Raw genomic sequence first — 26,207 nt, forward strand, 5'->3', positions numbered from 1 at the left:
GTAGCTGCAAAGAGAAAAACGAGAGCCAACGTAATCCAGAAACTAGCAGGTACAACCTGGGGTGCATCAGCATCAGTGTTGCGAACATCTGTAATAACACTTGTATATTCAGTAGCTGAATACTGTGCGCCGGTGTGGAGCAGATGCAGCTACACACAACTTGTGGATACCCAGCTGAATACAGTGATGCGTTGCATCACAGGAACCCTTAAGTCGACTCCAACACCATGGATACCCGTTCTGTGTAACATTGCTTCCCCGCCGATACGCCAAACTGTTGCCACATTCCATGAAGCTCAGCCAATCCAGGTCTTCGTATTCACCAAGACCTTGACAACGATGTCTTAAGTCTCGCAAGCCTTTCTGGGAACATTCGTTTAGCCTCATGCAATTGGGCTACGATCAGAAGGAGGCTTGGAAAGCAGATTGGGCTCAACAAGACTTAATAAAATAAGCACCTTGTGCCAGATCAAACACAGAGGGTTCCTGGGTTTGACCTTCCACGGTCATCTTGGTCAGCTCTGAACCGAGTTTAAACCAACCATGGTAGATGCGGATATCTAATGCACAAATGGAAAATCAAGGACTCCCCGGCGTGCGAGTGTGGTTCCCCACGACAGACCATTGAACATATCACTACCTACTGCCCAATGTATAAATATGAAGGAGGCATCACTGCAATAAATTCTGCTGCTCCCAGTGTAGCCGTTTGGCTCGATCAGCTTCAGGTGGAACTGTAGTTGCTGCTGTACAGCAGCTGTATGGACGAAGAAGACGGACTGCACCCCTAGACATTTTAAAATACAGTGCTGTCCTGAAAAGCAGCTCTGTGTAAATAGCACCCAAGAGAGCAGGTTTTAACCAGCGTTCCTGAAACGGTGCCTCCTGTCCTAGGCTTGCATTTGGGATCAGCTCCTCTCCCCCAAGTCCTGATGATCTTTATTTTTTGAGCCAATGAGCATGGAGCCACGCAGTGCCCTTTTAATGGAGTCACTCCCGAGAGCAGGCCTGCACTCTGAGTGCTGTGTCTGCTGTAGGCTGCACACCCGCTGACGTGGTTTGCAGATGTGAGTTGGAGATTGCAAGTTTCAAGTGTAAATGTCTGGCTCTGAGGTCTTGGGATCACGTTGCTGTTTAGTATCTGCAGTGAGGCTGAGAAGCAAGGGGATGTTTGGCATTTTTAACAGTTTTATGAAGTGCTCCAGACAGCTCTTTTTTTACAGCAATTCAAGTTACGGCATGAAATGGGGTGTTCTCCCATCACGGTGTATTTATAACTGCCTTTGGGTATATCCCCTCAAGGAGATCAGCTGGGGCCCAAGTAAAACTCTACAGTAGTTAAAATCTTACCCTTTGTTGTGTTTGTGTGGTATATAGTACTGAAGGCAAGTTTTGGAAGCCCAAACCAAACCTTAATTGTTGGTGTCAATGAGGCTGGGGAACAGCACATCTAAAGCAAGCCATCTTCATAGTTTGAACAATTTGGAAGCTGTTTGGGGCCTAGTTTTACATGGATTCATTTTAAATTGATCTGTATGTCTCGTTGAGGGGGGAGCACAGCTGCCTCTTACTCTTTTAAACTGATAGTAAGATGGAAGTTCCAGTTAATCGTATTTGTAGTGAGGCGAGGACTCACCAGTGCAGCACCTCCTGCTGGTTGTCCTGGTAATTAGCTCTTTTCCAGCATGTGGAGCGCCCTCTACAGGCTGGTGTCTCACCTGCCACTGGCTCCCATGTCCCTTCTGGACCCCGGTGCCCCTTTACCTTGGGGTGCTGCCCCCTGGCAGTGCCCCCACACCCTGGGTCTCCCCTCCCAAAGAACCCCCAACCCTCTAAACCCACCTTGCCTCAGTGGCTACTGCCAGTCATCATCTAGCCCCTGCTCACTGGGACTGACTGCAGTGTAATGGCCACTCATCATTGGCAAGGGGTTAGGACCTACTGCCTTTGCCTATCTTTGGGCTGCCCCTCTGCCACCCCAGTACCTTTCCTGGCCTTTAGCAAGGCCTGCAGCCTGGGGGTTTACCAGGCTGGAGTTCCCCAGCTCCCTTTGCCCTTCCCCAGCACTGCTCTGCTTCAGGTACCTTGCTCCCAAGCAGCTAGCCCTTCCCACTCCAGGGCTAGAGTGAGACTCCTCCAGCTTCTAGCCCATAGCCCTTTTATCAGGGTCAGCTGGGCCCTGATTGGGCTGGCCACACCTGTGGTCAGCCACTCCCTCAGCTGCTTTCACTCTTCTTCCCAGCCCTAGCCGTCTCTGGGGCTGCTTTTATCCCGTTCTGCAGGAGTGGGGCAGCTGCCCCACTGTAGTATTGTAACTGATTTCTCCCATGCTGATTTCTGGTAGTGCTTGTCTGCTTTGTTAGGCAAGTGAGTGTCCACAAGAAGTGCTGCATTTTAGAGCCAGATCCTCAGCCCTCTGCATTCTTCTTTCCACAATTCAAGCAGAGTTAAAGCTGGCTTCAGTGGCTACCCAGCTTGCTAGACAACTGTCTGCCCAACACATAAAATAATCTGTTGGGACAAAGATGTCAGGCCCCACTAACCATCAACATGGAGGTGCCAGCGGATCGGGCATGAGAACTGTGAAGACACCTGTCTTCAATGCCCATCCTAGCTCTGCCACTGAGCAGCCGTGTGGCCTTAGGCAAGTCAATTCATCTCTCTCTGGGCCTTTGTTTTCCTTTGAGCCCTTTGTCTCTATGGTCCATTTAGACCGTAAGCTCTTTCAGGCTGGGTCTCTCTCTTTCCTGGTATATTTACAGTACCTCGCACACCCGATCTCAGGTACTTGTATGACGCCCATCTCTGTAGTGTCCAAGCTTTGATACATTTATCCCACGCTCCACCCCACGAGGCAGGGCAGCACTGTTATCCCTGCTTGCAGAGGGGGAACTGAGTCCCAGATGAGCTGAGAGTACAGCTACTTGCAGAGCTGGATGTGGTGTTCCCAGCTTGGCTAGGTGGTCTAGCTTTGACCGAGCCGATGTGCTGAGAACACCAGTGTCCCCACGCTGCGGGCAGAGGGATGGGCTAAGTTCCTATGGTCCTGGGTGGGATCATCCCACTGCTTGTTCCTCAGCAGTTGCACGGCTCTTTTTGGCGCACTGGCTTGATCGCAGCTAGCAAGCTGGTAACTACACTTCTAGCTCCACATAGAGATGCTCCTGCAGGGACTCACCCAAGGTCTCATGGATGGTCTGTGGAAGCAGAGATTTGAATCTGATCTCAGGCCAGTTCCTAAACATAGGCTTGTCCTTCCTCACAGTAGGGGCCCAATCGTGATTGGCACCTCTCAGCCAAACCGTAGTACAAATTAATAATAAAAGATCTGGTGTCCGTCTGTGTAAGCACTGAAGATCATGTTTGCTGAGAAGCAGGCTGCATGAGATTTTATACCCTTGCTTTACATCACTGATGCCAGTAAACAAGGTCGTCTTTGAGCCAACGGTTTCTCTTCCATTAAAGACCATCTGTTTTCATCAGGCACAAGGACACTCGAGCCAGTTGCATTCATCTCCATGTGCTTAGCCTCCATGCTAAAGATCCCAGAGCTTATCGGCAACGAGTCCCACATCATGAGGATGTGCCCTCAGCATTCATTTGTAACATTTTTGCATCCTGCTTTTCAATCTCCTTGTTTTTGGTCACACTACTCCAGAACCTTTTCCTGGGCAGTTTTCGGCTGTGGACTGACCAAGGCTGTTACTCGTACATATGGGTAGCCCAGATGGCACTGCTTAGCAGAGAACTGGCTCATTCTTCTACCTAATGCTGCTTCTGCATTTATACTTCTGGGATCAGAAGCAATTCCTTTGCTTGGATCAGTAACAAGCATTTCTGTCTTACATGGGACTCGTTTTAGTGCTGTTTATCAAAACAGTGCCTCCCGTTCACACCCACAGTGTTATGCACCAGCCTTAGCATGTTTTCTGTTAGGGATATTCAGCACAGCTCCAAATCTGTTAGGAGAGTTAACTCTTTGCAAGGCCCAGACCAAAGTCCCAGGCCAAATGCAGCATGCAGAAGAAACACTCGGATACTGCCTGTTTGCCAGACTCCTGCTCCCACACTGCTTTGACCTGCCACTGGGCTCATTCCTCTACAGTGTTTCACGCCTCAGAAAAAGCTGCACTCTAGAATCCACAAAGGAACATTTGACATTGAGCAGCCCACAGACACACCGCTCTGGATGGGGTGGGCGGTGCGGTTGGCTGGCTGGACAATTGAGGCTTTCTCTGTGAAGATGCATTTGTGCTGCTTTTCCACACTGGCACCCTGTCGCTTCCTGCACTAGTTATTCCTCCCCTGGCATCCACAGTGTCCCCTTACTCTGATCCCAGCGATAAGCCCCCAGGGCCCTTCTGGGTAAGGTAAAGCACTGCCCCTCGGGTTAGCTACCCCAGCCCCTGTGTGTCAGCCAGCCAGGTTTGCTTGCTGTTCCGTATTCCCTTTGCCTAAGCTGTTGGCATGTGTTCTGTGCCAGGCCATCACGCAGCCATGGTCTTTTGAGAACCTCTTTTAAAGCTTTTATTTCGCCACCCTCCTGAGATGGGGAGGTTTCTTGTGCAGCGCACATTTTGTTTTCAGTCAGCGAACGAGGAAATTTAGATTGCCTCCTTCATTCCATCTAGTGAGGTTAGCTGCTTATTTAAGCTGCTCTCCCCACTCAATCTATTCGTGGTACACTTCACTGAATGGCTCCAAAGAAGCAGGGTGCTGTGTCCACCTACCCATCGAGAACCTCCTTCCCATCAGCTGCTTCAGCCCTGCTGTTCTTGACTTTGCTGACAGTGCGTTTATTTATTGATGAACCCATATTGGTAGCTGCTGTCAGTTTGTAGCGCCCTGACACCAGAATGTAACCGATTTCCCTTAGGTTCAGGGCTTCTGGTAGTGCTACATTTAAAAACACAAATGTCTGCGAGGGGCGGTGCCCCCTGCATGGCAGGGCTTGCAAGAGTGGGAAGAGAAAAAAGAGCTAAAGCTCTTTTGCTTTAGAACATATCAGATTGTGTGCAGAGATTAAACTCTCCTGTCTGTCTCAAACACACGTGCGTGCATGCACAATCTCTCTTTCTCATAGACGCACGCTTGCTCTTGCTCGCTCTGTCTCGCACGCTTGCTCCCTCTCCCAACAAGAAAGGATCATCTCAGTTTTCTAAACCTCACTGCTCCAATGTCTTCCAGGCTCTGAAGGTGGCTGGGATGTTAATTAGTCGTAGTGGCAGCCTTATGTATATAGTGCCCAGCATGTGCTAAGTGGGTTATCTGATCCAAAGCCTGTTAGTCCATGCCCAAAAGAGCGTACAGACCGCACAGACCGTGCGTGCTGAAAGCCCGTTTACGAGCCCACTCATGCAGTGGACCCAATTTATAGAGACAGTTGGCAGTGTTCCCTCTAATTTTTTACGTCCATGTGCAGAATGTTATGTGCACCAGTATGGAGGTGATGTGTGGCAGGGGTGGGGCTAAGGGGTTCAGAGTGGGGAGGGGGCTCGGGGCTGGGGCAGAGGGTTGGGTTGTGGGAGGGTGAGGGCTCTGGCTGGGGGTGCAGGCTCTGGGGTGGGGCCAGGGATAAGGAGTTTGGGGTGTAGGCTGCCATGGGGCTGTGGTAGGGAGTGAGGACTCCCCCAGCCCTCTCTCACCGCAGCACCCTGGGGCTGGGGTGAGGCACCTCTCCCTGCAGGGGCAGCTCCAGGGAAGAGGGGGGGTGAGGCACTTCTCCCGACCTGTGTGGCCCTTTATAGCCTGCTGTTGGGCCGTGCAGATTAGAAGGAACTTAGACAGTTGGGACTTCTGCAGTTCTGCGGAAAAGGACCTAGGGGTGACAGTGGACGAGAAGCTGGATATGAGTCAGCAGTGTGCCCTTGTTGCCAAGAAGGCCAATGGCATTTTGGGCTGTATAAGTAGGGGCATAGCGAGCAGATCGAGGGACGTGATCGTTCCCCTCTATTCGACATTGGTGAGGCCTCATCTGGAGTACTGTGTCCAGTTTTGGGCCCCACACCACAAGAAGGATGTGGATAAATTGGAGAGAGTCCAGCGAAGGGCAACAAAAATGATTAGGGGTCTAGAACACATGACTTATGAGGAGAGGCTGAGGGAGCTGGGATTGTTTAGCCTGCAGAAGAGAAGGATGAGGGGGGATTTGATAGCTGCTTTCAACTACCTGAAAGGGGGTTCCAAAGAGGATGGCTCTAGACTGTTCTCAATGGTAGCAGATGACAGAACGAGGAGTAATGGTCTCAAGTTGCAGTGGGGGAGGTTTAGATTGGATATTAGGAAAAACTTTTTCACTAAGAGGGTGGTGAAACACTGGAATGCGTTACCTAGGGCGGTGGTGGAATCTCCTTCCTTAGAGGTTTTTAAGGTCAGGCTTGACAAAGCCCTGGCTGGGATGATTTAACTGGGAATTGGTCCTGCTTCGAGCAGGGGGTTGGACTAGATGACCTTCTGGGGTCCCTTCCAACCCTGATATTCTATGATTCTATGATTCTCATAAGCTTTGAAACAATCTAAAGGGGGGGAGCGTTTTCAGCCTGCTGTTCAGGAGCTGTGCTGAGCAGCTCACGTTGATGTTAGGGAGGGTCTTAGAGCTACAAGTTCCCGGAAGCTGCCGTGCCATACGCTGAAGGGGCATGAGAGGATACAGTACACAATTACACTGCCCCTAAAACATTGCCATCCTGTAGAAACATCCTCGGCGCCAGATCCCGCTCCCCACACAAAGCAGACAGTGCCGTTTCCCCGTCTGTAAAATGAGGGTAATGATGCTTGTCTCCTTTGTGAAGCGCTTTGAGATCGACTGATGAAAAGCACTAGCTAAGAGCTCGGAGGCCGTATTATTAGTGATTAATCACATGAGCGAGGGGACCAGGATTAAGCTGTCTTTGAGGGTCTCAAAGAGAGATGCTTGAGTCCAGACGTTTTGGAACAGTTACATTGTGCTGATCAGGAATTGACTGTGTACGAGGAGTTTGTTGCATTTACGTCAGGAAGGAATCTGGCACGGGGAGCTCGCACAGATTTCCAGGAGGACGGAACTTGGCCAGCAGACTCTTTGTTACTGGTAATGATGCAGGAGCCAGGCAATTAGGAAAGCCATCTTTTTCACTTGTAAAACACAATAAATCCAGACCCTCCCCATGCCAATTTTACAGGGCATTTTTCAGGGCATTAACCACGCTTCACATTGACAATGGTCTGCTTCGACATAGGTCACAAATTAAATGAATTGGTAATATCAACTGCTGCTCCAGTCGTTTCTGTATAACAGTCTCTTGGAAGGAAAGGCCAAGGACAGGATTTGTACTGTAAGTCAAGACTGAGGTTCATTGGACAGGCTGCTGGAGAAGGCTTGCATGATGTTGGGCTACAGTGTATGTGGCCAGTAGCTGGCTGCCTGTGGCAGGGCAGGAGTGGGAACTTGCAGCCGTCCAAGTGAAAATGAATGGGAAGCTTATGAGTTTCAGTCTGAGCCCTAGGGTAGGGTGGGGATTTTCAGTCAGCAGCACTGGAGTGTGGAATTTATACAAGCAGAAGCCATTGTTATGAAACCTTGAGGACTGTGCGGCTGATGCCTCCTAAGAATTGGGTAAACCAATGTGCGTGTCACCTGCAGCAATTAAGACTCTCACGTCCCATCGCACATGCCTGTGTGTGCGTCTTCAATCCAGCCAAGCTCTGCTGTGCTCAGGACCAGGAAGATGAGGGTTGGGCAGAGGTGATGTGACACCACCTTTAAGTTCCCCTAGTCCTGGAAAACACTGGAGGATGAGCTGGGGGATGGCAGGCGCATGATGGAAAGACAGCTAGGTCAGCTCCACCCCCCTGGGAATGCTGAGTACTTTGGGGGAATCCCTGGGTAGCCACGTAAGCCAGCTGCAAATTTGCCATTGGAGCAGTGCGAAGGGGCCATAATGGAGCAGAGAATCTGGCTCTGTGCGTGGGAGAGCGAAAGAGAGAACATGAGTTGGGGAAAACTGAGGATGATGTCTCTGAATCATTTTGCCTGGACGTTTCCCACTGCCTTATTCTAGACATGTTGGACCCCTCAGTTTTGCTTTTCCAGGCAATTCCAGGAGACGGCTGTTTTTCATGTTGAGAAGATGTAATCTTCACCATGTCAGAGCCCCCTTTGCTGAGAATGCACCCATGTTTGTTTGGAAATCAGCTGCTTTCCACTAGGGAACGGGCCTGGTATGAGTGAAGGATCTGCAGGAAGTCATGAGTTTTTCAGGGAACTGGGCCCATCTTCCAGTTCCTAAAGAAACCCAAAGGCCTTCGTGGAGCGGGTGGTTTGGTGTTTCATTGGAAATATTTCACACCACTCAGATATATTCTTTCTAGCTTCTGCCATATGTTCCAGTCCCCACTGCCTCCCCTCCCGAACCACGAGCGCCTGCCCAGGGCTCCAGGCCCCCTAGCTTTCCCTGCCCTGCTCCATCCAGAAGCAGCAGTAGTAGCCAGGAGGAACATCCTTCCTTCATCTCTGAACCAAGGCCTCTGTGGGGCACACCCTTGGCTTGGCTGAGGTGCAGAGCAGCCATAGTCAGCTGTAAACTTGGCTTAAAGGCTCCCCTCAAGGGTTTTACCCTGCCTAGGAGACATAGGAGCTTCTCCGCCACGCTCCCTCCTGGCCAGGATGGCCATTCGACTCCCTGGGCTCGTGAGCAGCTGGTGTAATGTAGGTCAGCACCAATTGTGTGCACACCTAAGCACACACATGCGGGAAAGTTTGGGCCACAGTGGAGGTGTGTGTCCATAAAACAAGGGCTGCGTCAAGCTCCAGCCCGATGCTGTTAGAACTGACCAGGTTATAAGCATCTTTTACAAAGGATTAACAATGGCAATGCCAACAGACGTTTAACAGGTGCCACTGTAATTACTAGCACTTCTAAAAATAAAACCAGTCTGTGCGCTGCTGCCTTCCATTGACCTGCGGCGCGGTTTTAGGGAGCCACATATTTCAGGACCCTCACAGAGTTTTTCTGACAACAAAAGATATAGTGTGGCTGGGAGCTGCAGAGAATTGAAATAGGAAAGGAAGTGATTTATTAAAGGGCTGTGTGCTGAAATCGCAAGGGTGTAATATTTAAAATCTCCCATCCACTTTGATGGGTCTTGGATCAGGCCCCAGATCGGTGTGGACCCAAAGGAGGAAAACTGGGAGCATCTCTTAGAGAGGATTTTTTTAGCTCTGCCAGATTGACAGTGTCTGCTTCGCTGATTTAGCATCCTGTCTCGGCTCATTCTGAGACACACAGTGGGATGTATTTGGGAAATGGCCTTGCACCCCTAACCCTACCATGGTCCCAGAGACAAGTAAGATGCTGCTGGCTGTCACCACAACTTGTAAAAGTGGAGTCATTCTAGATAGCTGTTAAGTCAGGAACGTGGGGTGTATTTGGGTTGACGTTACCTTGGGCAAAGGAGAGTAGATAATGTATTCCAATTCACAACAGTCGAGGTGTTTGCTAGTATGTGAAAGTACTAGTGTGAGGGAACTGGCAAGAAACAAAATGTGCCCATGTAGCTTTTCCGAAATCGGCACAATTGAAAGAGAATTTTGGGTATAAAAAGCAAACGTAAACCTGGGTGTATCTATGTGTGCGCCTGTGTGCACAAGCATGTGTGTCTGTATTTGTGCATGAGCATGTCTGTGTGCACACGTCTGTGCACACGCTTGTGATTTCCTTGGAATAGGCTTGTTTTCATTGCTGAGCAGTGAGTCTAGCTGCCTACAGTAGAATTGGAGATTTGTGAGTGTGTAAATAGGGTTTTGTCATAACCGACATTTTACGTTGAACGCGACTGATGTCTTGGAGAAGGATAACGATGATGATTACAAACCCCCATGCTCACCTCACTCTGGACCTGATCCAAAGCCCATGGAAGTCTATAGAAAGATTCCCATTGCCTTCTACAGGCTTTGCATCGGGCCCGCCATGCATGCAGCTTCTTTCTGTATCAGCTGGCATTTTTCGCAGATCAGGAGTGAGATCTGGCCTGACCATTGCTTTGAGGCAGCGCTAAGTCACATGTGTTCCTACTGCAGCTACTCTGAACTGCAGCTGTAGTGGAGAGATTCATTGCCAATTGAGGGAAATCTGAAGCCTGCCACAGTTGGGTCTAGTATCAGTTATTGGGTTTAGTGTGTGGGTGCTGGGTGGCACCGGTAGCCTGTGGTATACAGGAGCTCAGACTAGGTGATCAGGTGGTCCCTTCTGGCCTTAAATTCCATCACTTCTGTGACTTCTTCGACATTCTCCAGTAGAAGCTTCGACTGCTAAGACAGCAATGGTGGATAGTCTTGTGTTCAGCACGGTAGCATCTTCCTTCCCAAAGCATGTTACAAAGTACAAAGGCATACAAACTGACTACACACACACACACATCATCTCACCCATTCCTGAGAGCGTCACTTCTGGCCTGAAACATAGCAGTAGTTTCCCAATGCACAGCAATCGTTTAGGGCCCCGATCTGACAAGGCACTTAAGCATATAGAATTATCAAAGTGGAGGGCTGGACAGGAGCTCAAGAGATCATCTAGTCCAGTACCCAGCCCCTTGCTTAATGTTAAACACCTCAAAAGTCCCACTGAATTCAGTGGGACTATTCACATGCTTAAAGTTAAGCACCTGCTTAAGTGCTTTGCTAGATCTGGGCCAAAAGAGAGTGTGAAAATTCTCTTATCCAACTGACCTTGCTGGGGGAGTTGCCAAGATGGAAACTGGCTAGGATGCTTGGATAACAACTCTGCTGCTCTTACCAAACTGCCATGGGATCTTTAATGATCACGTGTGGTCCAGACTCAAGAGCTTTGTATTATGTCTTATCCAGAACATGACACCTCTAGTATCCCAGTTCCTCCTAAAGCCATACCGGGGCACTGTTTTAGTTCTGGCCCAGAGAGAAGAGTACCACCTACCAAGTCACCTGAGTGTTGTTTGGTCATTTCTCTTCCAAATACTGAACCTACCTGATCTTGCCTACTTTGGGAGATCTGACAAGATCATGGCACAAGGTGACTTAGCTGTAGGTTTAGTGAGCCTCATGTAATGGTCTTCTCATTCAGACAGGTCCAATACAGTGCCAGATATGTGTGCAAATAATAGCTTCAGTGTGAGGAACACAGATGTTGGTAATGATATGGATTCCAATCTTGCGGGATGCTTAGCATGTTATAGGAATAGGCCCATCGAGGGGTCAGGTAAAGGAGAAATTATTTTGGGAGAAACTGGTTGGGAGTGAGGTGACTGGTTAATTTGCGCCTGCTCTGATTGCTGGCCTGCATTCTTAATTGTGTCGTTAAACTATAAAGATCATCGATACTCTTTGTTCTTACAAATGAAGAAGTCTTTTGTTTAGAATGTGTCACGTTCATGTGAGTCAATAGAAACAAATGGATCACACGTAAATGACAGTAAATTAATAGACTGAAAAGCAAAGCATTTTGTTGTTGCTAACCACGCTGTCTACAAGGGTTTCCAGTGTTACAAACTAGACTTTGACTGCCATAATCCAAGACCGAGCATTGTGGTAACATATTTTTCCTTTTTCTTACATGCAGACTACGTTTCCTGTGACTCCATCACTTGCAACTAGTCCCACCATGGCTTTTAGTCCCTACCTAAGTCATGTTTCTCCTGGGATGGGCTTGGTTCCTGCAGAGCTTTTACCAAATACGCCTGTCTTGGTTTCCGGAAATCCTACTGTTACAGTACCGGGAGGCTCTGTTGCTCAGAAACTGATGCGTACGGATAAATTGGAGGTATGTGGACTGTAAAACACAATATTATGGAAGGGGATTTAAGGGGCCCATTGGGCCAAATTTTGCTCCCTCTTGCAGCAGTGTAAATCCAGAACAGCATTGTGGCCTTCAATGCACAGGTGTGTGTCAGGGCAGAATCTGACCCCCTTTCTTTGCAAGGCATGCTATTTTGAGACCCTTGCTCTGAGTTAAGAAGTTTTTAAGTTGTTGGTGCTACCACACCCTGCAGTGCTCATTGTGAGCCCGAGCCAAAGTTGCTGGAAACTTGTGAGCTTGGTCTCTCCCTTGATTTCAGTGTGCTTTGGGGTCTTACTTTTTTCTGTTAGGTCACAATCCGATAAAATCACTTTCTATGGGTGTTACACCTAGAAGTGAATGGGTGACCTCACCTAAGGCAGAACTTTCCTTAGTGATGAGTTAGGTTAGACATGCTTTGAATAAGAATCTGGACAGGAGGTGACAGCCTCTTCCCTCTTTTTAAGTTGGACCCAGTCCAGTTCTTGTTGAAGTCGATACAAAGACTCTCACTGAGTTCCAGGGAAGTTGGATCAGGCCCTATGCGAATGACACTTGCTGAGGTGGCAGTGTTCATTTTGTTTCCCTTCAGACTTACGGCATCGCACTTCTAGGGAGGCCAGGTTGGGTGGGGAGGGGGTTGGTGGTCATGGAGTTTAAGTGTAATATTGAATGAACATTTTGAGCATAAAGACGTCTTTTCCAATAAGACAACCCTCCTCGGTGTAGTCAGTGTTTATTTAGGGGGCACCCTGGGGAGTGTTAATACTGTATGTATGTTGAAAACCTAAAGAAGGGCTGAGTTTAGACAGAAAGTACATTTTAGGAGCTAAGGGCTGATGGCCCAAATTCCAAGGAGGTCACAAACATTGGTGTAAATTATCTCTCAGGATGTCAGTGTAAAAAATGTCACTCAATCCTCAGCCACCACCCTTCTTTGTCTTCCACCTTTACACCCTCCGGGGGATTGCTTTTCCTGCTGCAGTCCTTCTGACCCGTCCCTGAGCATATAAGTGAGTGTAACTGAGATCACTAGCATCAGGACATCTGAATTTTGACCCAATATATCAGTTAGCGATCTTTCTAAATTCCCCAGATCAGGGAAACCTTGAAGATCCATTTTACAGAAATGTGGCTCTGTGCCTTTGAAATTTTGTTATTCATAATGTATAAGGAACAACTTGTCCTTCACAAAGATGGCAGTTCCGTCGGTGCCTTCAGAGCACATTATTGGGTTTTAATGCATTGTCATCAAACTCATTGTCATGTAACTGGTGGGTCAGTTTTATTGGGAAAAATGATCAGCATATCCTTAGGCAGGACTTGTTGCAAATGTTAGTAGCTTACTCCTTGAACATTAATGTATTGCTTGAGAGAATGCTTTTCTGCTGAATATTTTTAAACTCAGATCTCAGTAAGGCAAAAATGGCAGAAATTAAAATGTAGCTTAAAGGTAGGGCTAAAATACTTGCCCCTGGACGTTAATGCCAAAACACCCATTGACTTCAGTGGAGCCAAAATTTACCCTGGGAAGTTTAAATTCTGCACGTGTCCTGTTCCACGCTTCCTGTTACCATTGTTAATAGCCCAGATCATGATTCTGCATCCGGACTGATGGGGAATAGCACTGTGAAGTGCTACCCAGCAGGACTAAAGGGTGTAGAGTCAGAACCACAGCTCTGCTGAGTGTAAGGCAACCCTCTCGACTGCCATCCCTGGTTGAACATGCTGAGAGAAGGCTAATTCAATGTCGTGCTCAACTATGTGACTTTCTTTTAAGGTTTGCCGAGAGTTTCAGCGTGGAAATTGCACACGTGGTGAGAACGATTGCCGTTATGCTCACCCCATAGATATTGCAATGATAGACACAAATGAAAACACTGTTACAGTTTGCATGGATTACATCAAAGGCCGATGCTCTAGGGAGAAATGCAAGTACTTTCATCCCCCTGCACACCTGCAAGCCAAAATCAAGGCAGCTCAACACCAGGTGAACCAGACAGCTGCAACTGCAATGGTAAGGGCATGACCTGCCGTATCAAACCATAGAGCCATTATGAAAAGGTTTTATATATGCAGGAAGTAGAAAAGTGATGCTAAGTATTAGGAAAAGTCTGTGTGATGAGCTGAGTGTGTGTCCATCTCTCCATCCCTTCATTGTAATCAGTGTAGCATGATGTATCGTATCTCATTGTTTGGGGATGTGATGGCAAAGCACATGGTCTTCCGACGTGACGTTATGGAGTGAAATGCATCAAACATTAATGCAACTTCACTAACAATGAACACAAACTTTTCCCTGTGCAAGCCTGGCTACCATTTTAGTCTGAATAGTGTGCAAAGCCAATCTGATTACAAACTGAATGGGTAATATACATGCCCCATTCAAGTCAATGGCAAAACTGTTGACTTCAGTGGAGCCAGGATTTCACCCGCTGATTCTAGAAAACTAAGCAGCATTGTGCTGTTATTAAGGCTCAGTCCTCTGAGGCGATGATTCCCTTAAGTCAAAGGGAGATGAAGATGCTCCGTAGCTGGAAGGTGGTGCTCAGCACCAGACAGAATCAAGTTCTGAGTGCATTTTAATTGGAGTCTTTGCATCCCAAAGCAGCATAGTGATAAATAAAGGTCTAAAAACAAGCCAAGGGAGCTTTAGTACGCATGGTCCAGAGTGTAAATGGATGCAGCTCTGTTCACTTCAGTGGAGCTGCATCCATTTACACAGCTGAGGATATGGTACCATAAGTACATTTCAAAAGGTAGCAAAGCCCAGTTGCAGACATGAGGTACTGTGTCTGGAGGAGGAGTTATTGCTATTGTGCATTCTTGTATGGATATTTAATATTGAAAATGGTTCTTCTTTTGCTGATTTAGAAATGCTAATGAATTAAGACTAATTGGCTTTTATGGAGCAACTTTCCCCGCAGATAGCAAGAGAGGGTACTTTCCATTCATGATGAAACATAATGCAAAAACTGGAAGCAATTATCCTTCAGGCACTAAGCAATATTACGTGTGCTCTGGATTATATGAATAAAACAGCTGTCCTCTAGTAGAATCCATGGAACGATGTATATGAGGAACCAATTTATATTAGGGTTTATCTGCCCTACACAGTTTATTTGTAAAAAGGGAGGAGAGTAGCAGTTCTTGATTATTTTCGTTGTTGAAAGAACAGCTCTACTTCACTCAGATCTTTGGTCAGGAAAATGTAAACTCATGTGTTTTTACTGTTTACTAGTTACCTAGGACACTTACACTAAATTAAAGCCAATGCATGTTTTATTCATGCTGCCGGCTCCTGTCATCAAAGTAATTAACCCTATTTGTATGCCATTAACTAGTACCTTTAAAATATTTGATTGCTTGTTGCAACACACTTACTACAAAAACAGTTTCCATTATTCATTCAGTTTTGGAGGTTTGATGCATTTCTTGTATCTGGTGATAATAATTTAAAAAAGAAAAGAATGGCTTCTGAGCTTTCATCAAGAATCACGTATGATGCAAAGCATCTGAACAAGCCCCTGTCAAGTAGATTGTGGATCCATTCATCTCCTAAAAGCTCAGGAAGATCTATCTGAAAGGCCCATCCTGCAGGCACTTAATGCACAAGTAACTTCACTCACTTGGGGCCTGATCTCACTCTGCTGAAGTCAGTGGGATTCAGATCAGGCTGTTGGGCCCCAATTCAGAAAAACACTTAAGCATGTGCCAGAGCACCCTTCCTGAGCAGGCACGCCTTCCTTTTCACGAGCAGTCCCTACTGACTCACGTGTGATGTGTCGCTGCGGATTCAAGCCCTAAGTCTGGCATGCCGAGCCATATCATTGGATAAAGCATGAAAAACATGGTTTAAAAAGAACTCAGGTCCACCAACTAATTCTGAAGTAGCTATAGGCTGATACATCATGAGCTGCAGTGAAATTAGTTAGGTCAAATGCTTTCTGTGATCTATGAGGGGGATTGCTTTGACCTTAAAGATTGCCAAGAGAAAACAGCTGACTAATTAACTGTAGCGAACCCCCCATGTTGTGCATGCCTAGTCTTTTTAATATATTGTATAATGCATTCATTTTTTTTTTCTCTTCACCTATCCACAATGTTGCTCTCCTTTTGACGCACCTTTGCTTGCTGTTTTTTGTTGTCGTGCTTGAACCCCCCCTTTGGCCCATTGCCATCATGTGCTCGCTGCCTGCTAATTAAGACTCAGCCAGCTGTCAGATCACTGAAGCGACCCCTCGAGGCAACCTTTGACCTGGTACTTGGACCTTTCACCTTCTTGCTTTGCATGTGACCATCTTAGATTGCATGAATACCTTTTCATTGGTTACTTTGTGTTGCGCCATGAGGAGACTGCCCATCCTGAGCTGAAATGTTATAACGTTCTTTCAGACACGACAGTCCGTGCCCAAACAGTGCATTTCTCTGTTTAGGCCTTTGGAAAATATTCATGATCTGAGCTTTTCTTCAGGAAACCCAGATGCATTTCTGGAGCCATTTAATTATCACACTGTTTTTAATCCGCCTGTTTTCAAACACCAGCATCTGTGGGATTGTGAAACATGGGGCATAGTAGGATGTCTTTCACACCTCCTTTCTGAAAGGCATTGAATGTGTCAGAGAACCCTGGGACTACAATATAGATAGGCTTGGCAGAATTCTGTCATTTTGTTTTTTATCATTTTGAGGGATAATACTGATATTTTTAAGCATTTTTTTCAGTGTTTATTGATTTAAATTTGGACGGTTACACAAAATTATGGGTTTTAAGCTTTTTTTATTTTTATTGATGTAAATCTTCACAGTTGCAGGAAATTAAGGGGGGCGGGTTTCAGACAATAGGAAGATCAGACAATTATTTAATGACAGTGGACACTGAGATTAAAAAAAGTTAAAGTTTTAAAACTGCTAGAACACAAATTTCCAACATCACATGTCACAATTACAAGTAAATAGCCTTAAATCAAACCCTAATATGTTCTCAAGCAGCATTTTTCCTACTTTGCTCATCTGCAAATGTCATTTGTTCTCAATGGAAATATTTTTTCATCCGTGTGTGTGTGTTTACGGTGAAATCACGCTTATCAACAATTACTGATTAAAAATCCAATCCTTCCAAGCCTAAATATGGAGACACCATTCAAGCCACTCCTGTCATGTGTCCAGCCGCCTTATCCTTAGAAACCCCAACAGTGAGGGCTTTATTGCCAGTTGTTTCAGGCTGAGGTTTTTTTGTTTTATGTGGGCTGTACGACAGGATGTTAATTTTTACTAGTTATTTTTTTCTTAATCTGTTCAGTCTTGTTGAGATTTTCCAAAAACTTGGGATTTCAATCTGCCCCATTTGAGACACTGTTTTACCCACTTCTTCCTCAAAGGCAGTGACCATGACAGCCTAGGAAAAGAAACCATCCCTCTGGGGGAGGAATGGAAATGTTTACCACTGAAGGAAACAGGAAACTCACTGGACACTGCAATTTTTTGCTAGTAATTACAATCCTTAAAGGGACACACTGAAGAGGACAGGACCCAGATTTAGAACCTGCTCCAAAGCCCATTGACATCTCTGGGAAGATTCCCACCGATTTCCATGGGAGTTGGTTCTGGTCGGTGGCTGATCAGCTAGTCTAGAGGTTGAGAGATTAACACATTTGTTTAAACCCTCTATTGGGTGAATGTTTTACAATAGAGGTGTAATTTTTAGGGCAAGGACCCTTTAAGACTTCATATTTTTGTTTAAATGGGCAGTAGAATTCCCTATCAGAATATTGAATAACACTCTCAACAGCTACCTAGGAAATCTTGTTAGGGCACCAGCTTCCATTCACTGCCATCAGAGTTAGAGCGCACAAAAAGGAAACAACAAAGGCCTATTGCTGGCTCTTGCTGTAGCTGATTTGTGCCAGTCAGCTGGCACAAAGCCAGCCTGGCTGGCTATCTGAGAATTCCCTCCATGGATGTCATGACCTCCCAAAAACCACCACTCCCAGTCCTGGAGGCATGACAGGTGGAAAAGAACTCACGTTGACTCTCCCCTCTCCATCCTCGGAAGCAGAACGTGGACAGACTAGAGCAGTGGTCTTCATCCTTTTTTCATTTGCGGACCCCTAAAACCTTTTGAATGGAGGTGTGGACCCTATTGTAAATCTTACACAGGTTGAAAACCACTGCACTGGAGGCGATATGGTCAGATTTTTAAAGGTATTTGGGTTCCTAAAGATGCAGAGAGGGCACCTTTGTGGATCTGGGCTCTAGGGGCTTTTGAGAATTCCACTCAGCACCTAGCTCCATCTCCAGGCACCTAAATATCTTTACAGATCTGGCCTCTAGCCCAAAATGCTTAAGTAACTTTAATAGTCTTCCTACCATGGAATAGCTGAGTGCTTGCTGCCTGCAGCCACACTGCTGTCCTCAGAACAGCCTGGATTTTTGAACATTTGGTGTTGGATCCTGCACCAAAAAAATAATTTCCTAGGGTAGTGTATAAAAATCATCTGACAAAGAGAGTGCTCAGGTTGCATCTGATATTTATGGAGTGCCCTCCTCAGTCCTTTTGAAATTATTATGTATTATTTGTGTTACCATATCACGAGGAACTCTAGTCATGGCCAGGAGCCATTGTGCAAACACAGAACAAAAAGACAATCCCTGCCCCAAAGAGATTGCTGTCAAAGTAAAACTTTGAGTGGCTAGTAAACATCCTGCATGAACAGCATAAGTAAGAGGGGAAATTATTAACCAACACGTTGGCCAATTCTGAATCGTATTTGGATTCAGCCAGGCGGGCAGCATCCTGTTTTTATCCACTGTCACTCAGCCATTCAGACATAAAGGTTTCTTTACACGCTGCTTTGAGGAATGACTCTCTTTGCCATACCTGTATTCATGTGTGAACGCAGGGATGACTAGCACACAAATGCAGGTCAGCCTCAATCAGGCCAGGGAGCAGAAACTATCCCATGTCGTTTAGGTGACCAGTCACAGAGCACGAATCACAAATAATTGACATCCCTGCCTGAGCACGGTCCAGCTCACCATTCACAGGCTGCACATGACCCCCTTGCTGCCCAGTGTGGGTGCTGCAGGGAGCGCCTTGGCTGATTCAGCAGGTCAGGCTGTTCCCTGGGGAATCAGTGCACGATAGCATGGGAAATGTGCCACTGTCCCCATGAGGTGCTGAACCCCAGGCCCTGACTGTTTGAGGCCATTAAAGATCTCGTCCCATTTCTCACAAGATTTAGTCTTGTTTGCCCCCAATGTCCTGGCCAGATTCCAGCTCTGCCTCTCCACACACGCCCTGCCTTTTCAATTCGATATGGTATTGCTCTTTACTTCAGGCCAAATCATGGGTCCAGTGGCTTCAACAGCACAGAGAACACTGGAGCTTTGTAGACTGCCTGGAGAAGCAACACACATCCTGACAGGAGGATGTTTCCCACCCAAATCCTCCACCTTTCCCCAATCTTTGCCCGCCTGGTAGCATATATGGCAGTCAGGCACTTCAGGGAAGTGTCTTCAGGGTCTCTTCCCAGCAAACTGACAGCCACCCTGGGAGAGCCGTCATGGAACTGAACAGCCCAAAGGCCATCACCTGGCTGACAGCTCTGAAATGGAAGCAGAGACAGGCACCCAGATGCTATCTGTAACATCTGAACTCTGGATAGTTCCCGTGCGATACCACATGTGCCCTTGTTCAGTAGGGCAGTGAGTCTGTGGTTCTCTACCAGGCAGATGGCAAGCTGCTTCACTGTAATTAGTGACCTCCTATCTGAGTTTTTGGGGAAATACCTGAAAAAGAAGGTTTTTCCTTTTGGCCATGATTCATATATGAGCCTACATGGGCCAGATCTTCAGTCGGTGTGAAACAGCATACCTTCTTTCAAGGAAGTGGAGGGGCCGGGCTCAAGAATGGAGGAACAGCACATACATACATATACATACATGTTCTGTGTTTATGTAGGATGACCATATATATAGTCTTCAGGGAGAAAGTCTCTTTATCCCATAATTATCAGTGAAATATGAAATGTTCAGGTTCTGCACCTCTATAAATGAGGCCTCTTTGATAGGTCTCTAAATGTGGATTTAAGTGCTTACCTTTCAGTACCCACATTTGAAAACTTTAACTCACTTACACTTGCTGTCTCCATAATTGACCAGCTAAGTCTAGAGAGATACTCCTCGTCCAAATTCTGCCCTTGGATACACACAGGCTTCAGTGGGAGTGGTGTGCTTATCTGAGAGCAGCTTTTGCAAGTAGAATTGCTTCTGGTAAATTGATTGCATTGGAACAAAAACCCAAACAAAAATAGCCCTGGGAACACAGGCATAAGGTCATCACATTTTCCCTGGAGGTACCTGGTTTGACATTTCTCAGATGCGCAGTCTCCTGTAGCAGTTTAAAACTTAAGTGAAACCTGTTTCTGTACAGCGACAAACGGTTGGAAGTTTTAATGGATAGAGTCTACTGTATATTTCCGTTCATGCCATTTATAAGCTGCTTTCCTCGTGTCGTGTGACAAGTGCTCTGTGTGTAGCCTTAACCCTTTGTTAGCTAAAGCTCTTTTTGCTTCGGAACCTTGACTTGCATTCATTTGAAGAAATAGGAGTGATTGAAACAGATAATCCTATTTGCCAGCCATCTCTTTGCTACATTCCATCAGCCAGGCAGAAACTACCTGATCCTGTATGGCTTCCACTTGCCTGAAATCTCAGTGAAGTCAAAGGAAATTTACATGCAGAAGGATTGTAGGGGTAACTGAAAGGCAGCCTTTCCTATCACAATGTGTGTGGAGGGGCGGGGAATGAAATTCTCTCCCTTGGTACAATGAAAAGCTGTAAATCATTAGCCGTGCTCCTTGTTTCCTAAGAACTTGACTTACAACTGTGTTGTTGAGACACACTTTATGAAGGATGAGTAACTTACCAAGAAAAGCTCCTGAGCTAGGTTAAAGTCTGATCATGAAACAGGTTTGACTGAGTGGAGGTGCTGTGATGTGATAGAACAAAAGGAGAAGATTTGCTGCTTAGGAATACAAACCCCAGCCTTGTCACTAGACATGTTCCATATAAACTGTCAGCAAGAAATATTTATATTCTAAAGAACATAAAACCATAAAGGGCTGATGCTCGTGTCACTTACATTACTGTAAATCAGGTGCAACTCTGCTGAAGTCAAGGTCATTGCTAGAAGTGTAAAGCTGTCGTAAGTGAAAGGAGAATCAGGCCCAATATTAAGTATTGTTCATCATCTCTAGTAACGAGTAGAAACCCAGGCATATAACTGGCAGCTGCTACCACTTTGCCACCCTAGTACAAATACAATCTCCATGTAAATATGCTCACACACGTAGGCAGATATTTAAACAAACAACATTAGCAGAGGCAAGCATCTCATTTTTTCTGCTGCGCTGTTGCTTATGCTAATCTTCTCATTCTAAATTGCTGTCTGTGTTTCTCTTCGCTGATCGTTTTAAAATACTTGTTGCCTGCAACTGCTTTTTGTTGTGTCCTACCCAAACGATTTCCTTCTTTTCCCTGTGCGCATAAATCAGTCCGATTGAGAAGCTTCCTTAGCATTCCTAGTGCTCTTATTTTTGGACCCTCTCTTCTTGTCTTTACTAACTGCTTACCTAGTAAACCTGTGACTTTACCTACTACTTCACCATGATTAGCTGCTCTTCTGTTTCTTGTCTTGCTAAATTGATACAGTTGCAGGAGATTTGCAGGCCAGGCTCCATCATATTTATTGCATGCTTTGTCTAATTTTGTTTTCCCTTTTTTTGCTACTTGTCTTTAACGAATCCCTCATCCACAGGCCCTGCCGCCTGGTGCACTTCAACCTTTACCAAAGAGGCCAGCACTTGAAAAAAACAATGGTGCCACCACAGTCTTTAACCCGAGCGTTTTCCACTACCAACAGGCTCTAGCTAGCATGCAGTTGCAACAGCCTGCATTTATCCCTACAGGTAAGGCCTCTTGTCACTTTCTCCGTCATTCTTTCTGGTACAAGAAGTGTTCTCCTAGAGAGTGAGCTAATGAGTGGATTTGTAACAGACCTTAGCAAAATGTATACAGAACAGCGGTGTGGGGTGTTTCTTTTACAAAAGCCACAGAATGTTAATGTTTGTTGTTTGACTTTTTCCTTCACTTACTACAATTCAAAGCTTCATACTTTTAAAGGTACCTTCTTGGTCATTCTTTTTGTAATCAAATGAGGACGAATGGCCACATGTTTCTCTAATTCATACTTCTTGTTGCTCATCTTTATCGTTCAGTTGGTGAATCCCAAACTGCTTCCTGGACTCTTGGGTAGCACTATCAGGTCACTTCAACGTATTTTGTATCCCTCTCTAGAAAAATTGTGTGTCCCTTTTTAAAACTTCAGGTATCTATCTAATCCATCCAGTCTTTGTGATTACAGCTCAGTGACTCTAAATGTTTCAGCTGCCCCAATGTTTAAAGAGGAAATGGCTCATTTTAATACATGTAAATTACATAAATCCTTTCTTAAAGGCATACATTTCCCTCTTGCCAGTTTTTTGGCCTTTTTAAAAGCAGTTTAACTCCCAAGCTTTTATTCTGCCTTTAAAGTCTCCAGATAAAACTGAAAGATGCAGTTCAGTTATTCATACATAAATAAAGATATTGACTGGGGCATGGGGGTATAAGACCGTCAACTAGCCAGTTAAGTTATTATTCACGGCTGATTTGAGAACATTCTCGATGTTAATATTATTTTCCTTGCCAAAGCATCATAGAATTTGTGCCTAGTTTTTTTTTATTTTTTAAACATTGAAAAACATTCACCTGCCCAATGATATTTACAGAAATACACAAAAACATCCCTCTGACAGCACCTTTTAAATTAATCCATCCTGGGCCTGTGCCTGTCCGAGATGAAGTTGGTGGTAAAACTCCTCAGAGCCAGAGACGGCCCAGTGAGGGAGAGCAATGGGATATGAGATCTGCCTTCCACAGGAAGTTTCTGCTGTCAAGTTAGACGATCAAATCTGGATTCCCGAAACCTAAACCCTTTTTCATGCATGTTCTGGTTTTTGGCTAATAAAGGAAAGAGGCCAACAACTTTTAGGAAAGAGAAGATGGAATATTCACACGTTAAATTCAAAATAATCAGATTTCAGGAATGGATAAGACTTCTTCCAGTTTAGTAGCTTTTTATGTTGACAGACAGAGAGCAAGTAGAAAGCATCTCTAACTGTACTCTGCAAAGTACTATTTGCAGTGTTGGGCTGACCTCACAGCAACTCCTTTAGATGCCAAAGGACCTATTCCTTCCGCTGGGGTATATGTTTTGTCTGATTCCTGAGGTGCCTCTCATCAGACATCACTGAGAATTTCTTAACAGTCCATGTCACTCAGCCTGGCTCCATGTCTCAGCTTCCTGAGACACGGTGACCAAAATCTACATAGCGAGGCGTATTAGTGGTGTTAGCACAATAACAACAGCTTTTGCTTCAAACTCTTATGGCCATATCATGCCTTTGACCCATGCAGGCTCAGCTCCCATTAATGACAATGGAGTCACACATGGGCCTGATGCACAGTAGGGCTATTTGCTGGCACCTGCTAGTATCTGGAGACTTTAGCATTGGTCTGACCAGACCAAATCATCAACCAGAAAATAAGTGTGTTTGTTTTTTTTAAAGCAAATCCAGTAAATGCAGATTTCTTTGATGCTCCAAAGAACCGAAGAGTCGACCTTAGCCATCAAAATATTCCCATCCCACACTGCTGCACTATATGTTGGTTTTCCATAGGGCTGCAGCCTCTCACCCCATCGTATGAACATTCATCATCACTGCAGCCCTGCAATTTGGCCTCTGCTTTTATGCGGTCAGCTCCATTCAGACACAACTAGTTTCTGGGTTGGAGGGTGACAGCCAGGCAGACTGTGCCAGCGTGAGGCCAGGTAAAATGTTTGCATCGATTCGTTTTTCCTGTGTCAGTTATACAGTGATCAGGTGCACAGTTGATCATTTGGGGCGCTGCACGAGGGAAGTCACTGCATATGTCTGAAATAGCACCACTGTTATGGCTGTATCAAGACCAGACAAACTGCCTCTTTCAGCTTAATATAGAGACTTTAAACAAACGACACCTGCTTGCAGAGTAACCTCTTTGCCTGTCCTGCTGTCTTGCCCATCTTATACCAGACAAAGACTTCAGAAGGTGCAGTTCTTGCAAGTGAAGCACTGTCTTTAACATGATCAGTTTGTATATTTGTAAAGTGATGTGTTAATTGTGCTAAAATATCCATTCTTCCCCCCACCCTCCAAAAAAGAAACTGACATGCTTGATATTAAATAGTCCAGACTGACCCCAACTCTCATGGTGCAACTCATCACTTAATTCCGAGAGGGGTAGGGGAAATATATTCTCTACCCAAGAATCCAAGAATGATTTTGGTTTGCTGTGATCTTAAAACTGAGTTTAAAATATCTACGTATCAATATGCAGAATCTGTTTTTGCATGTGCTTTAATACTGAATGCTGCAAAGAGAACACCTGCTTTGAGTAAAGTTATTTCTAACACTAACGCTTCACTAATGAAATATCCCTTTTGTTCATCTTTCCACGCTTCACTGCATGGTGTGCAGGGTCAGTACTGTGCATGACTCCCACTGCAAGCGTTGGTAGGTTTCTCTACACAAACTTCTCAACTTTCCCTAACCTGAAAGAGACAGCGAGTTACTGTGCGTCCGTGAGAACGTGGGTGGCTGAGTGGTGTGATTGACTATCCAGTCGTCTTGATGGCTCAGATGGTTGTATCCCTTTCATTTCTGTGCAACGCGGTAATTCATGTGACTAACAAAACGATCTGCTTTACGCACAAGTATCTTTGTGGCCTGAATTTGGCCATGTAGTGAAAGGAAATGGCCATGGGACGATTCTTGTGGCTTGACTATCAGGCATCCAGCACATTGTAGGTTGGATTTGAGTCCCGCCTCTGAGAATGTTTAATCTCTCTTAACGCTGATTTTTTTGAAAACATAATATTGTTCTAATCAGAGATGCACTGAGGCCCAGACCCTCAGCTGCCGTAAATTTGCATGGCTCTGTAAGTCAGCGGAGCTGTTCTGGTTTGCGCCAGCTGGAGATCTGCCTCTTTAATATGCTGCTGAGGAAATTGTCTGTGTGCTGTGCAGATCCCCAAACCCATGTCAAGATAACACTGACACTGTGACTGAACCCCACCCGAGAAGAAAATGCTAAGGAGGAACTGCTGTCAATGCTGGAACCAGAGAGTTCAGGCTCAGAATGTCGTGACCCATATACCCACTGTAATTGTGCCTGGTTCATATTAAGAATCAGACATTGTTGTGCAAACCGTAGGGGGAGGCTCCTCACTCGCCCTCATAGCTGGGTGTAGCAGGGTAAGTTAAGGATGGACTTTCGGCCTTCGCTCTGGGATGGAGCTAGACCAGTAATAGTCCAGTGCTCTCAGACCATACCATTGGGGAGGGGTGGAGCAGTAGTTCTAAAATGAATGTAGACTCTCCAAGGAGCACAGGTTGGGCAGGTGCGGGGGGATCTGAAAGCCTATTAGCAGAAATGAGTTAAGAGCTATTGCTTTTGTTACCAACCTCTTGAGCTGCGCAAAACTCCTTTCCTACCCAGTAGGCCATAACACCCGGTGGTGGCCATGACTTTCAGAGCCCTGTACGCCTGCAGGTTGCCAGCCTGTGGAGCCAGGCGCTGGTTCCAGCATTGACTTGCTTCCGGAAGAGTTGGGCAACCAGATCCCATGGATGTGGTGGGCTCTGCTGCTTCGTGTATTGTTCCAGGCTGAGGCGAGAGCAGTGCAGGGAGAATGCAGACACACACCCGGCTGGACTGCTTCTGCTTCCGAGCATGAAGGCCTGGTGGAGTGCCCATCTCCCGGGTGCTGGGCCCGATTCTGCTCTCAGAAGAGATTCCACTGACATCAATGCACTTACCGCCCACTCAGGCTGCACTGAGAGCAGTATCAGGTCCTGTAACTCGCCCTTGCTCTGAGGAGTAAAGCTGGGAGCCTGCTAACGGGGTCCCTATCAGACAGCTGGAGAAGAAAGCATATGGGATGTTGCCCTAAAAGAGTGTGTGTACCTTGGTTCATAGCTTTTCCATTAAGGCTACAGGGAGTGATCAAAGGCCCAGCTTCGGAGTGTGCCCTAACACACTTCCAGTCCCAAGTGCATCCTGCCCGATGCCCCAGTCATTGGATGCGGGCCCTCCCTGATCCCCGTCCCCCAGTTGCCAGGTGCAGAGCCCTCCTCGTTTCCCATTCCCCCATCACTGGGTGGAGCACCCACCCCAACCCACACCTTTAGACCCCAAGACTGTTTATATAACTGCAGCCAGGGCAGAGGACAGATCTAAAGTCCTTCCAGCATCTCCCCCAGGGCTGTGCAG

The 26,207-nt window shown here is 46.2% G+C and overlaps 1 protein-coding gene across 1 annotated transcript in view; it reads left to right on the forward strand.

The window, feature by feature from the left end:
* MBNL3 (muscleblind like splicing regulator 3) overlaps positions 1-26,207 on the forward strand; it is a 120,643-nt gene that overhangs the window by 78,972 nt on the left and 15,464 nt on the right. The window contains exons 4-6 of the mRNA XM_077827207.1: positions 11,574-11,774; positions 13,570-13,806; positions 21,610-21,760. Coding sequence (XP_077683333.1) covers positions 11,574-11,774; positions 13,570-13,806; positions 21,610-21,760 — 589 coding nt within the window. The remainder of the gene's footprint in view (positions 1-11,573; positions 11,775-13,569; positions 13,807-21,609; positions 21,761-26,207) is intronic.

Source organism: Eretmochelys imbricata, chromosome 9, assembly GCF_965152235.1.
Source record: "Eretmochelys imbricata isolate rEreImb1 chromosome 9, rEreImb1.hap1, whole genome shotgun sequence".
Lineage (NCBI taxonomy): Eukaryota > Metazoa > Chordata > Testudines > Cheloniidae > Eretmochelys > Eretmochelys imbricata.